A 15,246-nucleotide genomic window follows, 5' to 3' on the forward strand; every position below is an offset into this window, starting at 1 on the left:
AACCTGTTTATGTAATAGTTCATTTGGGAGTTTTGCCCCAGGCACTTTTGATAAAGGTTTGAGTTTTGCCCGATAAAATTTATTAGGTATAGTTTTAACATTTTTGGAATTGGATAATAGACATGCCAGACTACCAAAATCAACAATGAATTGGGGAAATTATTCAATCTGCTGCGTGTTCTAGCTCGCGAAACGTTAGCTATGTATAGCTTCTTGCCCCATGCCACCTCAACCCACATTTTATGATAACAGGGATCCAAAATTTGTATAAACATGATAGAATTTGATACAAATAATTGTTACATAGCGGAAAGAAAGGGTGAAATTGAATTTTTTTGACAGCATTTGCAAATTTTAGGATATATAATATTTTATAAAATTTTTTTATGTTTTATTATTGGTATAATATTACAAATGAGCGATGCAAGTACATGCGCTCCGAAAATTACTTAGTGATGTCTGCCTAGAAGTGCAACATCGTTCTTAAAAACATTGAAGCAGTTGGTCGTACGTTGATGTAATTATTTCGGGTGATTTTTGCTCAACAGACCAACATTTTTTCGTCGATTTTTTGAGAATTTCTAAGAGTGTGATTATCATAGAAATATCGATGTTAATATCGATATTTTATGAACGATATATCGATGTTTTGCATATATCGATATATCGTTTGTCTCTTTACCAAAGATAGGATTTATATACCATCGACAACACTTACATCAACGTATGACCAACTACTTCGATGTTTATAAGAACGGTGTTGCACTTCTAGGCAGACATTACTAAGTAATTTTCGGACCGCATGTACCTACATTGCTCACTTAAATATGCTTTTCTATAAACCATATAAAATTTTTAACTTTTTGGTTGCACTATTGGACAAACTTAAGTCAACCTAAACAAAAATGCTATTGTGTTTGTAATTATATTTTTCTCCAGAAAAATACATATAAAGAAATGAATGAAAATATAAGGATATATTCAAAATGCATAAAATTTGTAAAAGTTTATTCATGTTATAATGCCTGTAATAACATGAAGGTAAACGTAAAGGCTGACATAATTTGATTTACTGATTGGTGCTGACGATTGTTAAATTAAGATAAGGGTCTTGTTAAATTAAGATAAGGGTCAAATGCGCTGCGCACAGGTGTTATAAATTGTGTTTCAAATTGAAGGTTTATATAAATATATTGCATGTTAATGTTCGAGCCAGGTCAGCCAGGTTTTCAATGATAAGATAACAATACAGATGATTTATTTTTATAGTATTTTAATCTATTAAATAGAATCCTATCTTGAGCCAAAAATTTTTTGATGGCAATAATGTTTTCAAAGTCGTTTTTCTAACTCCTGCGAAAAGTTGTCAACTATCTTTAAAATACTATCTTTAACTTTCAACTTGATCAACAGGAGCGAAAAAATTGGTCCAGCTTCATACAACTTTAATTATGTTTTCAAAGTGCTTTTCAAGATTGTTAAGCAGTTTTTCTAAAATAAATATTTGTAAACTTATTTTGGAGCCAAGCGATATTTAAATTTGCTGTTATTTTTAATTACGTCTTAATGAAGTCGAAATTTCAAAATGAAACTGGCAGTTATTTTTTTCCTATTAGATACCACCAGATTCTTAGTAAATACCCATGGATATTTTTGCTTATACCAACTTTCTTGACAATTGCACTACTAGGCATAATTATTTATCATCAAAAGTTTCCTGACTTTCTAGATCCAAGAAAGGTTATTTGCGTGACTTTTTATTTTTTATTTGTTTTGTTGTTAGCCTTTTTTATTTTTTGATTTTATTCATATTTTTCTTCATAATTTGAGAAATTCTGGTGCAGTTTTTTTACGCTTATGATGTTAAACTTTTTATTATAAAGGGTTTTAAAACGACGGGAACATATATCAGCGAATCCTCACGTTGTTTTGAACAACTTTTGAAAAGTTCAAAAGGAATAGCTGACTTTCATTATGAAAATATGAATAATAATGATAACTTTCCGGTTTATGATGAAGGGCTTTATAATTCAGAAAATTATGACGAACATCGTGCTGTCGATGGTTACGAGCATGTGACGACTTCATCTATTGATCAATATTTTTGTGGCGATCCTAGTTAGTTTTATTTAATTAATTAAAAAAAATAGTTGAAGTTATATATAAATTAATATTTTATAATTGCTGCTGTAAACGTTTTAAAATGTTGTTTATTTACTACATTGTTAATATTTAAGCGTTAAATTAAAACAAAAAAGATTTCATAATATGCGCTTTAAATTTGTGTTAAAATATTTTATCATTTAAAAAATGAAATAGAACATTTTTTGATAATTCAATAATCATTGGCGTAGGAACTACAACATGCGTTCGGATGAAATCCATCATTTGCTCATTTTATCTATAGCAGTTTGATAGAACAAAAAAAAACTAAAAAAATTGGTCGTAGTGAGCTAACTTGCTTAAACAAAAGTGTATTCAAGAATGAATTGGCAAGGAATATGTTGTGCTTTGATGCAATTTTGTTATGACTGTTATTTAGTTGTGATGACGTTTCGTATCACAGATCTAGATAACTATTAGATAAGTCACGCTCATAAACTCGTATATTTTTATTACTAGAGATCTTCTTATCAAACTCTGAAGAATTAACTCAAAATTTATAAAAAGTGAACTCATATGTCTATGTAAACAATAAAATATAGCTAAATATTAAAATATTATTAATTTCATTATAACAATAACTTTATTTTGAAGATGTTGGTTATTCAAAGTTGCTCTTCAAAAGTCTGGACGGTTCTTCGCTGATGAATTTGAACAACGTTAAATCTATGTGCCTGCTGGAAGATACGTTGAAGTCGTCTTGTAGAAAATTTTTTGAGTGGCATTGTGACAAACAGATAATAAATTATAATATGAGTCCTTTCTGTTGTAAATCTTGGTCTTTGGGGAATTACATTGCAATGATTAACAATAAAACTGATTGCCTAGAACTAATTGAAAACGATTTGTTGAAAGTTGAAAGTCTCCTAAAATGTTGTGCTAATAAAAGCCCTGCGTATAATAAAACATATGTCGAGAAGTGCTTGAATAATTATTCTGACGTCAACAACACCAGTTTGGATATGAGTCTTTGCACATTTTACGCCCATGAGCTCGACATCGTTCGGAAGTACATAGTTGATAAAAATTTTGGAAAAAGCGGGTTTCTTCTCAACGCATTGTCATTTGTTCCATTAAGTTATGGAATAACTTCAAAAAAATTTTTCCAATGTGTTATGAATGTTGATCTGAAAAAAAGCAATATTGAAATAGTAGCAATGAGTTATGATTTTAAACACAATATTTTTGATGAACAATTATTGTCTGACTCACTGTTCATTCTTCTTAGTGCTGTTTGTGTTATTATTTTGTTATTCTTGTACACCAGATCGATTTTTATAACGTTATCTACTGTAATTATGATTTTTTATTCCGTTGTTTTTTCCTATTTTATCTATTCGTACATCTTATCTATTCAATTCTTTCCTTTTATGAATCTCTTAACATTCATAATATTGATTTCAACCGGAGTTGATAATGTATTTATTATATTTCATGATTGGTACGTCACATTTTCGAACAGTAATTCACTAACAACACAGAGTTGCCTTCAAATAAACCTCAAACACAGCTTTAAGTCTATTTTTCTTACCAGCCTAACTACTTCAACGGCGTTTCTCTCTGGTTATATGAACAATATCATTGTTTTGAAATGCTTTGCTTTGTATTCAAGTATTGCATTGCTTTCGTACTTTTTAATGGCATCATTCATGGTTCCTGCGATAATAATTTTACATTGCAAAATTTCTTCTATTTCATGCTTGAATATTACCTCATTTAAACATTTTTTTGACAGGGTCGACTTTCACCTAGGCATGTATTTTAATAGATTTATTACTTCACTTGTGGTTAAGTTGAGGTGGCTGTGGATATCCAGTTTTATTTTTATATCTTTGTCATCATTTTTCATAATTTTTATACGTCCAAAACTGAAAATTACTCAATCGAGTTCACTGAAGTTGTTCGTAGATTGGCATCCTTCAGAGATTTTTGATGAAATTATTAATTCCAGATTTAATTTCACAGTTTCAGACGAGGCAACGAGCTTACCCATTGTATTTGTTTGGGGTGTTAAATTGGAAAAACCTCTATCGAGGTTAAACATTGACGACGAATATAATGTAACCTACGACGAGTCGTTTAATCTCTTCACGTCTGCAGCGCAGTTATTTTTAGTGGATTTCTGCAAGAAAATAAGAAAATCTTCGTTTTATGCTCGTGAACCAGGTATAAAAAAGCATAGCTGCTTTATTGAATCATTTCAAAAATTGATGTCTCGCAAATGCGTAAATGTTTATGGTGCAGATCTTCACCCTTGTTGCTCCTCTACAAAGTTTCCATATCCCGAAAAAATTTTTAAGCATTGTTTATTTTTTTTGCTTCCAGAAATGTCAACGAATTATTTTTTTGATCAAACTGGGGTTCGTTTTGATCCGAGTTTTTCTCAGGTGATTGCATTAGTCATTGAATTTCCAAGCAACCAAACTATCAAGTCTAGTTACGAAGATTATAAGAAGTTCTACCATTATATGAGTAATTTTACTAAACTGGCCATGGAGCTAGATGCACCTGAAGAACTACGTGGAGGCTGGTTTACAAGTATTTTGAATTTTTATGATTTACAAGAAAGCATTATCACGGTCACACCCCTGTCACTGATTATATCTGTATTAGTCGCGGCTCTGTTTGCTCTTATAGTTACTGGCAATATTATTCTTACATGTTTTGTTGTGCTGAATATAACGTGCTCCTTAGTAATAACAACTGCCATTTTGGTCTTGATTGGTTGGTCCTTAGATATCTTTGAATCGATAGCAATATCTTTGACAGTTGGATTATCAGTAGATTTTGTTTTACATTACGTGAATGCATACCAACACACGAATGGAGCAGATAGACATACAAGAGTGAACGAAACTATCAAGGTAAGTGGTGCTATTACTTATGCAGCCTTATCAACTTTTTCTGTTGGATTGTCCTTGATACCGTCTAAAGTTCTTGCCTATAAGCAAATATCTTCTTTTCTTGTTGTGGTAATAGCGACGAGTTGGTTGTCTTCTTGTTTATTCAATCTTTCAATACTTTATGTTGCCGGTCCACTAAAGAACTTTGGGCAATTACCTTCAAGTTGTTTACGGAAGAAATGTCAAAGTGTTGAAAAATGATCTTATATTTTTCTCCTTGTAACCTTGTAATTAAACGTATTTTTTCATTTTTTAATAACAAAATGGAAGTTTTGCGACAGGCTTGGCTCGGTATATTTGGCCCGGCGTGGTAATTATTGAAATATTTAGTATTTAACATGTTGTTAGGCGGTGGCTAAAAAAGTGTGGCAACTTTTTTTGCTTATTGCTTGATTTGTTGTAATTTTTGCTACTTCGGCTTTATAAAAAATGTAACAAAATTTCATCGTTATGGGGGCTAAATCAGTTTCCTGTCCAAATTTTCAAAATTTTTATAGAGATTTCATTCAATTCAGCCTTAACTCTAACTTAATTTTTCATCGCTTCAAACCCAAGCTAGGGCCACGCCTTTGAGTGCAATAGTTGTATTTATTCGTCCATTTACATTGTTAACATCTTTTTTTGTTTTTATAAGATTTTAGCAGTTATTTAATCTCGTAAACCTATCTATTTTTAACTGTTTGCTCCTAAATTTTTTTTGTAATTTTTTATCGTGATGAAAGTTACAAATAATAGTAGAAAATAAAAATAATTACATATGTAAAACATATTTATTTAATTTGTAGAACTACGAATGGCTGATTTATTGTTTACCCGGTTGTTGCATTTTATCCGATTAAATTTTTTTTTCCGTTGACACTGGTTTATTTTTGGCGTTATTGTTTATGTTAAATAGTTAAACTTTGGATATTCTTGCATTTCTTACTATGAAGGCGCTGGTCGTCGTCTAGTTAGGTATTTTTTGTTATACAGCCATTAAATTACACATACGGAATGAAATCAAGCGTTTGACATGAACTCTGGCCAGGAAGCAATTTTGCCTCGTTAAGTGCTAGATCCGTGTTAATCAATTTGTTTTGCACTGCGCCCCACCAACCCGGTCCAAAAAATAGGTTTTGTCCACACATCTCTTTTTCTCTCAAAAACATTTTCCTCCAGTCCGCTTACAGGTCAGGCGTCTCAAACGAAACAGCACTCATCTATGTTCGTGACAATCGGACCAATTTTGAATTTTGCTCAGCCTGGACTTGTCAGCTGCATTTTGACACTATTAACCACCAAATGTTACTTGGTAGACTGGAGTCTGAGTTTGGAGTTCTCTTCTTTTTTGGTTTGGTTCATACCAAAAAATTTGGCTCTCATTCTTCCTTTGACCGATGAAGTTCCTCGGGTATGTACTTGGATCCCTACATTTTACTACATATATCTCACTTCTTTCAGACATTACCGCAATATTAGACGTTATTCATCATCACTACGCGAACAACATCTCTCTCTTCACAGTTATTTCTAAACCCCATCTCACCTCACAACACGGAAATTTAAGCGTCTGCACAAACGATATTAAAGACTGGCCCCAATCAATTTTCTCTAACTCTATACAGACAAATCTGCAATTATGTATCGAGGCAACGGGCAACAACCATCAAATAAGTCCCATCAACTATCAGTATTGCTGGCTCCTCTCTACCGTTTTCAAACATCATCAAACATTTAGGCGTTTCGCTTTATCCTTTTCGAATTTTCATTTGATCTTCACATATCAAATGTAATACCTAATAAAACACTAATAAAACTACACTGGTTGCCTATTCATAAACGCATTATATTCAATCAATCAATTAGCTTATAATGCGCTATTTCCGCGATGTTCAACAGCATGGGTCTTGAGATCCGCCCTGAACTTCGTAAGTGATGAGGAAGTAGTCAGAGAAGGAGGTAAAGAGTTCCAGAGAAGAGGGCCAGAAAAAGCAAATGCAGATTTAGCAAAAGATTGTTTAACATGAGTTAAGAAGAAGTGAGAAGAAGAAAACGATCGTAAACCGGGCGATTAGGTTCAATTAATATATCTGATAAGTACTTAGGAAATAATTTAGATTGAAACTTATACAAAATGTGCAGATTTGAAAAATTATTCTATATTTTATAGGTAGCCAGTGCAGGATAGGGTATAGAATCAGGAAGACCATATTAGAGCGAGTTACAATAAATAATCAATCCTAGATAAGACTAACGAAGTAACAAGTAGGGGAAGAGTAAAATCGTCAAGAAAAAGCAAAAGGTTTTTATTCTAGCAACACTATTAATCTGAGAAGAAAGGGACATACTAGAATCAAAGATAAAGCCTAGACTACGAAACTTGTGAGAAACATCAAATGTTTTAAAATCAGGTAAGATAATAGGAGGAATAGAAATAGAGTGTTTAAATTTATTAACACAAATTAATTCAAATTTAAAAGGATTAAGTTTAAGACACATTGAGTCAAACCAAGCGATAATTGGAGAAAGATATAGCGATAGATTATAAAGAACACTATTGAGATAAGATGGAGGAAAAAAAATATAAATATAAAAATCATCAACATATATTTAACTAGTGAAAGAAAAATTATTAATAATACGAAGCAGTTCAGAAGTATAGAGTATAAATAGAAGAGGGCCAAGGATAGAACCCTGAGGTACCCCAAAAGTAAGAGTAGAGGAGTTTGAAGTAGAATTATTGAGGACAACAGAAGAAAAACGATGACAAAGATAAGAAGAAAACCAAGATAGACAAGAACTAGTAATGTTAAAAGAAAGATCTAGCAGCCTCAATAGAATAGTATGATCAAAAGCAGAAGAAGTCAAGAGCAAGAAGAAGAGTAAGATTCAAACTCATGGTTATAATCTACCAGGTAACACAAACAATAACCACAAAATCTTTACAATTTTTTGTATTTTCGACAACATTCCCATAGCCATCAACTCTGATCAAACTCAAATACTAATTTATATTAACCTGTTAGCAAGTCTTCTTTCGCCAATAGGAGTTTTTCTTTTGTGCTTCTCTGTGTAACAACTATCAACTCCACAACAGTGGATAGGTATGAACCAAACCAAAAAAGAAGAAAACTCTTGTCAGAGAATAGCCATCGCTAAATCTATTAAAAAAGCAATTGAGGCACTTCTTGTTTTATCAGGTAACTTATCCTGAGCGTCCCTGACGCTATACATGGGGATTTTATAAATTAAATACTATTATTATTTATTATTATAGTTTCGTTTAGGATCGACCTAAATCGATAGCTTAGCTCCCGTCGAACTCGAAGTCATTAACATTTGAAATTATTGTGAGTAGATTGTATTTCTACATCAAGTGGTTTTTATAAATGGACTGACTTCTCGTTCAACGTGTTTTAGGCATTTGAAATATTTTTTGCGCACGATCATGTTCTATTAAAAATAAACATAGTGGTAAACTTATAATTTTTGGTCGAAGTATTTCAGCTAAGAAATTGAACTTTTAATGTAGTAAAAGTTACGAAATTTTTTTTTTTCAATAGTCTCTAAATAGTCGTGCAAGAACATCCAATTTTTATCAACAAAACAAAATTAAAAAGCTTTTTAATATCAAAATTGCAGATTAAATTAAAAACATTAATTCAACTGGTATGGTTAAACGGCACATACTGCAATCTAAAAAGCAGCACAAACTAACAAGAGAAAATGACGACTGTGCCCTTTTCGAAATGTTCGTATGTTAGCAGGAAAATTTCAAGTGATTTATGACATAGCTTAGAACCAGGTTGTTGATCGTTTCAGTTCATTTCAAATTATGTCATTTCACAGTAATGCATATCGTTGCAAATATAACTTATTACTTATTATTGTTATTACAACTTATTACAACAAAATATACTACTACATTACTACTACTAACTATCACTATTACTACTATCAATACTTGCAAAAATTAAATACACCTACACAAATTGTTTGAGCTATGAGTTAAAAAGAGCCATATCAGCAAATAACCATTAAAATTTATCTCATTACAAACCAATCAATCATGTTTAAAACCAATAACAAATATTTGGTCATCAATACTATCACTACTACTTCTACTACCACTACTATTTTCACTGCTACTACTACAACTACCACCAATTTGTAATAATAATAATAATAATGCTATCATCGCACTACTACTGCACACGTCGTACTAATACCACTACTTACTTCTATTACTACTACTATAACCATCTTTTATATTATAATTTTCGACATTTTTTATTCCTTAATGTTTTCCAAATACCATTTTTTCGTCGACCAGAGCAACAAAGCGACTTGGCTTATAACTATCATTGTTGTAGTTACTTATATTTTTATCAGAATTATATCAGGATGAGTCGGATGACAAACGTTTCAGACAGTATTTTTTATCTGTAGCAAAGAAGGATTACGTGAAGCGTGTTGCTCTAGTGTTGCATTTTTTTTTATCAGTGATATTAAGTTTTGCGGTGTATATTTGATTTTTGGATTTGAATTTTCTGAATTTTTCCTCAGTAGATTCAATTTGATTTAATTATCAATTTCCAAATAAATTTTTCGTAAAATTTCCGACTCCTAATCCGATTTCCTACTCCGACTCCGCTAATTTCGAATCCAAATTCCTACTCTGATTGCCTACTATGACACCGCCAACTCCGGGGCCAGGCAAAAAAGAACGAGGTAAATTTTATAAATATAAACTTTGAATAATATTTTAAAACATGATATATATATATATATATATATATATATATATATATATATATATATATATATATATGTATATATATATATTATGTAGCTATATGATTCGTCATATACAATTATATAGTACATACACGTGCACAAGTTCTTTTACACAAAGATCAGCTTATAATTTATGCATAACCCATGTTTTAGCATAAAGAAAATTGTCCAGCTCACCTCACAATTAGTGATGTTGTTATTATGTGTCATGTATGCTTAGCATTTAACTTATTGACATAAAATTAATTGAATTCAATGAAATTTTTTTTTCTATTTATAACATTTTGAAATGTTGATAGAGCTTTTGAAAAAAAATTTGAAAAAAAGCCGGATTTTGGCAGGGGCCGGGGCCGAACTTCGGTGCATCCCTAATATATATATATGTTATATTCGACTATATGTTTATATACGATTATAAACCGACCAACTGGGATAACTTATAACCATTCATCAATTATATTGGTAACATTTTTACCAAAATTTTTTTTTATAAACAATTTTACGAAAAAAAATTTTTATATTTATGTTATTGAATGAATGAATGGCTGTTAATTTGTTTTATCAGAATTTTATTAAAGATTATTTAATTTTTTGTTTAGTTTACTCTTTGATATTTTGTACGATTATTTTTATTAATTTTGATTTTTTTGTATTGCTTGCTTAATTGCTTGTTTGATTATTTGATTTTTAGATGCTTGCGTTGTCTGCTTAAAACACGTTTAGTTGAATACTGTTTTTTGTTCTATGTAGGTATGTTTTTTTGATTATTACTTGATTTTTTTGTACGCTAATTTTATTAATTCATGGCTTGTTTAATTATTTGTTTAATTATGTCTTTTTTATAGTTCCACCTTATTTATTTATCTATTAATTGTTTAATTGATTGTGTCAATTTTTTGTTCAATGGTTCACTGTCAGACAGTGACTGTCTTATTGCTTGTTCGATTGATTGTTATTTTTTTTCTATCATTGTTTAATGTCGTTCTTGATGTCTATATACTTGTTTTATTGATTCATTTATTGTTTTTGCTGTTTGTTCGATCTATCATTAGTTTAGTTTATTTGATTTAGTTGCTCCCGTTTTAAATTGAGTATTCTGGGCCACCACCATTTATTATTCGATGGTCACTGGTTAAAAAGTGCTCTGCAGCTTCTACATTCTGGACAGGATTATATCATTCGACGCCAAGTTTAAAATATGGCTTCCTCTAGCTTGTTCTTCTATAAGCTGCATCAGATTTGATCAGAAAATTATTATTTATATAGAGCGAAAAACTGTCTTACTTTTTTATTGTAGTAGTTTGTATGGCTATTAAAATTCCCTATCAAAATAAAAGAATTTTCACTGACAGTTTTCACTTAAATCCGTTCGGCTATACGCACACCAGAAAAAAGATACTAAATACGCATAAATATTCATGAATATATACTATTCACCTATTACTAATAATTAATCATTTTATGTATATATTATTAATCATATAATTCATTATTATTATCATTATTATTATAATTATGTTATTCGCTCTAATGACAATCCTCAGAGGATAGTACTGTGATTAAATGCTTTGTTGAACAAATAACTTTTTAACTCTTTTCTGAAATCTTTATCTGGAACAATTTGCTTCAATCTTGAAATCAATCCATACCTTGGGCAGAGCAACCTGCATACATCTGTCACTCAGTTTTGTCCTGGTCCTGTAAATTACTATCATTTCTGACGAAACCAAACGCAATGCATGTCCCGTATCAACTTTAGCTCTTTTGCGAAAAACCTCCTTCAGATATTTTGGGCCACGCCATTTACGCAACTATGAGCCACCACGGCCATCTTAAATCGTATTTGTTCCCTGATTGGTAGCCAGTGGAGACTTTCCAACCCCTTTGTAATGTGATCACGTCTACTTAGACCAATGACCAATCTAGCGGCAGCATTCTGGATTCGTTGAACTTTATTTACTATCCCTACACCAGCACCATACAGCAACGAATTGCAATAGTTTAATCTAGACAGTAGAAAAGTCACCACCAGGCTAGTAGAAATATCAACTGGAAGACATTTCTTGACCAGATACAATCTTCGTAGCTGAAGAAAGCAGATAGCATTGAGTTTCGCTACCTAAGGCAACATCGTCATAGCACTGTCAAACGTCGCACCCAAGTTTTTGACCTTGTCAGCCGAGATCAACCTATTACCCAATATATCAACAGTCATATCTCCTAGTGCAGGAAAGCCTTCTTAGAACCAAACCATATCAACTCTGTCTTGTGGATTACTCATGGATATTATAAATATTATATATCCATTTAAATATGCAAATGCATGAAATAAAAAAAATAAATATTTATAAATAAACAATAAAAAAAGTAAAAATTGTAAGATTTCATGAGTTTAGTAACCATCGAAACCATTGAATTATATTGACCTATACGAGGGCAGGAAAGGACCCCTTCTGAATGTTATAAACTGTCTTAATCAGCTTGGATTTGTGGTACGTGTGTGTGGATAATAGTTTTTTAATAATATAATTATATTAATTATGTAAATTATTTGATTAATACATTAATTTATTTCCATTTAATTTAATAATTATGTTAATTATTTGATTAATACTTTAATTTATTTCAATATATACTTAAATTCAGGCCAACGCAAAAGGTTACTCCGTGAAATACCACGGGCCAGCCACTCCCAAATTCGATTCATAAAATTTTCATCATACAAACACATCACATGTTCTTATATTTTTTAGAGTTTTCATTTATAAATGTATCAATATTTATTCTGAATAACTTAAATTTATTCAAATCTGTATTGATATTCTTATAAAATTTTTCTTTTTGATATTTTTCTTGTGGTTTTAATTTAATTTTGAAATAAATGTGCTTTTTTCAATCATCGTTTAATTTTTTTATGCATTTTTAACATCGGAAACTGTTCTTTTGCAAGCTAAATTTCATTTTCAAGTTATATATTTTTAAAAAATAAAAATCGAATGGCTTAAATCTGTTACGTTCTAATCTATATATGTTATATATATCCATGGTTCTAATTTAGTGTCAATATATTGTCCAAAGATTGTTAGTTCACCGTCAAATTAACTAAATTCTAAGCAACTTAGGGACATTTTGAACATTTTGAATCTAATTATGTAATTCCATGATCGAAACTAAATAAAGGGACCAAACTCTAAAGCGTACTAAAAATGTGCGCGGGTGCGTTCGAGAGCCTGTTTAGGTATCTTTAAGTGTAAAGTAGAAAACCATCCACATCGTTTATTTTCACTTTTAAAAGCGTTGATGGAAGAAGGGGAATGTCTCTTTAACAAAATTAAATAGCACTGGAAAAACCCATGATAGTTCTCTGATTTTGTCAGGTTTCCTTTATTTCTAAATCCATTTTTTTTTATTTATAATCATATTATGATTATAAAATATTATGAGTTATTGGCAAAATTAAAGATCCGTCCTGGGTTATTTATACTTTATAGTTTATAAAATAAACTAAAGATAAAGACTGAGGCATGTCATGATTTTTCATTTAAAAATTTTTTTAATTTTAAGCTTTCAATTTTAATTTAATTAATAATTATTATTAAAAAACTTATTAACGATTAACCCTAACTCTTAACAACTTGTCGGCAACTCCAAATATTTTGGTCTTTCTTCATAATTCAGATCTTTGCATTCTTTTTAATTATTTTTGTTACTTTTTTCTGTACTTTTTCAATATGTTCTACCAATTCTATATTCCATGGGGATTACACAGAAACTGCATATAAAAGAACATACCTGGCCATTGCTTTGTTTGAAATCAAAAATGAAAATGTATTCAAGAACTCAAAAAATAAATCAAACCCAAAATAATGTACTCTTTTCCACATCTGCATATATAATAATAATATGATCGTCAAATTTTAAAGTATTATTTAATGTAATTGCCAAATCAATATACTTATTCGCAGGATTCAAATTTAGGTTGTCAATGAAATACTCATTTTTTTCCATTTTTTTTTACAACCCTCATACTAACATGGTTCTTCACGTTCAACCTAACGTCATTATTTTTACATCATTTGACCATTAAACTTAAAACATTCTGGATAATTTTTTCATCATCCTGTTATTTGGTTCGTTTGTACAATTCTGCATCATCAGCAAACAGAAAAATTTAACACATTCACTAACAGAACTAACGTTAAAAAAATCATTAATTTAAATGATGAATAAAATAGGTCTTAACCCCACTACGCATAATTTGCCACTCCAAACGAACATTCTTAACAACTACTGAAAATTTTCTGTTCTGCAAATACTCACTGATCCAGATAATTAATTGATTATTTACCCCATATAACATTACTGTAGTTTTTGAATCAATTTCTGATGCGACACTTTTTCAGAGGCGTTTTCGAAATTTGTGTAGAGGACATCGACATCCATCCCTCTACCAACTGCTATAGACCAATTATCTAATATGCTTAACATTTGCAGAGTTGTTGATTTACCCATCATAAATCCGTATTGAAATGGATTAACAAATTTTTATTCTTGAAATTTAGCAACAGTGATTCTTCAACAAAAATTTTAAAACTTTTTATGTCATAATGAGACTGGACGATAATTGTTGAGGCAAAATCTTGATCCCTTTTTAAAAATAGGTTCCACATTGCTTAATTTCTATTTGTTTTGCAAAAACCTGGAATTTAAAGAAATATTAATTAAAAAACTGAGATATTCACTTACAGATCCAGCACTTTCTACAAGAATTCTTGAAAATAGACCATCCAGACCTGCTGCCTTAAATGTATTAGTTTTGTTAATTTTTTCATAAACTGACGTTTGTTATTTTTTTATTTCCTTTACAAGATGTTTATAAAATTTTAATGTCATTATGAAACATCGTTACCATCATTAAAGAAACTACCAATATAAGAATCCACAGCGTTTACTTTGTCTATATCTTCAACCTACAACGTTTCATTACCACCATTGTCTACATAAAGCAAATACAAACTAATTCAACGCACAATATTCATTGAAGCTAACTTTCAAATATACAACCCTGCATAATAATAGGGTTATTATTGTTATAACCGTGCTACCGAACGCACTAGATTCTAGCGTATTCTACAATGTTCTAGTGACTGGAGCATTCTAGAGTATGCTAGAATCGGACCATCTAGAAGAATCTAGAAACGACGCTTGCGAAGAGTATATAAGCGCACGTCGCAAGAAGATTAGCGATTAGTGAAATCCGTGATTAGTGAAATTCGTGATTTTGTGAATAGCGATTCGGTGAATAATTTAAAGCGATATTTGATTTGTCTGTTGACGTTGTCATAGCGATAGATTTTGAACAATTTAAAAGTTAATTGTTGCGTTAGTTTGAATTTGCTGGAAA

At 30.7% G+C, this 15,246-nt stretch overlaps 1 protein-coding gene across 1 annotated transcript; it reads left to right on the forward strand.

Annotated features, from left to right (window-relative positions):
* Positions 1-2,801: 2,801 nt before the first annotated feature.
* HELRODRAFT_89290 (hypothetical protein) lies at positions 2,802-5,267 on the forward strand (the record flags this gene model as incomplete). The annotated part of the gene is made up of 1 exon (XM_009030473.1): positions 2,802-5,267. A coding segment is annotated over one exon (2,466 nt), but the record flags the coding sequence as incomplete, so codon positions are not given.
* Positions 5,268-15,246: the final 9,979 nt, after the last annotated feature.

This window comes from Helobdella robusta, assembly GCF_000326865.2.
Source record: "Helobdella robusta unplaced genomic scaffold HELROscaffold_69, whole genome shotgun sequence".
Taxonomy (NCBI): domain Eukaryota; kingdom Metazoa; phylum Annelida; class Clitellata; order Rhynchobdellida; family Glossiphoniidae; genus Helobdella; species Helobdella robusta.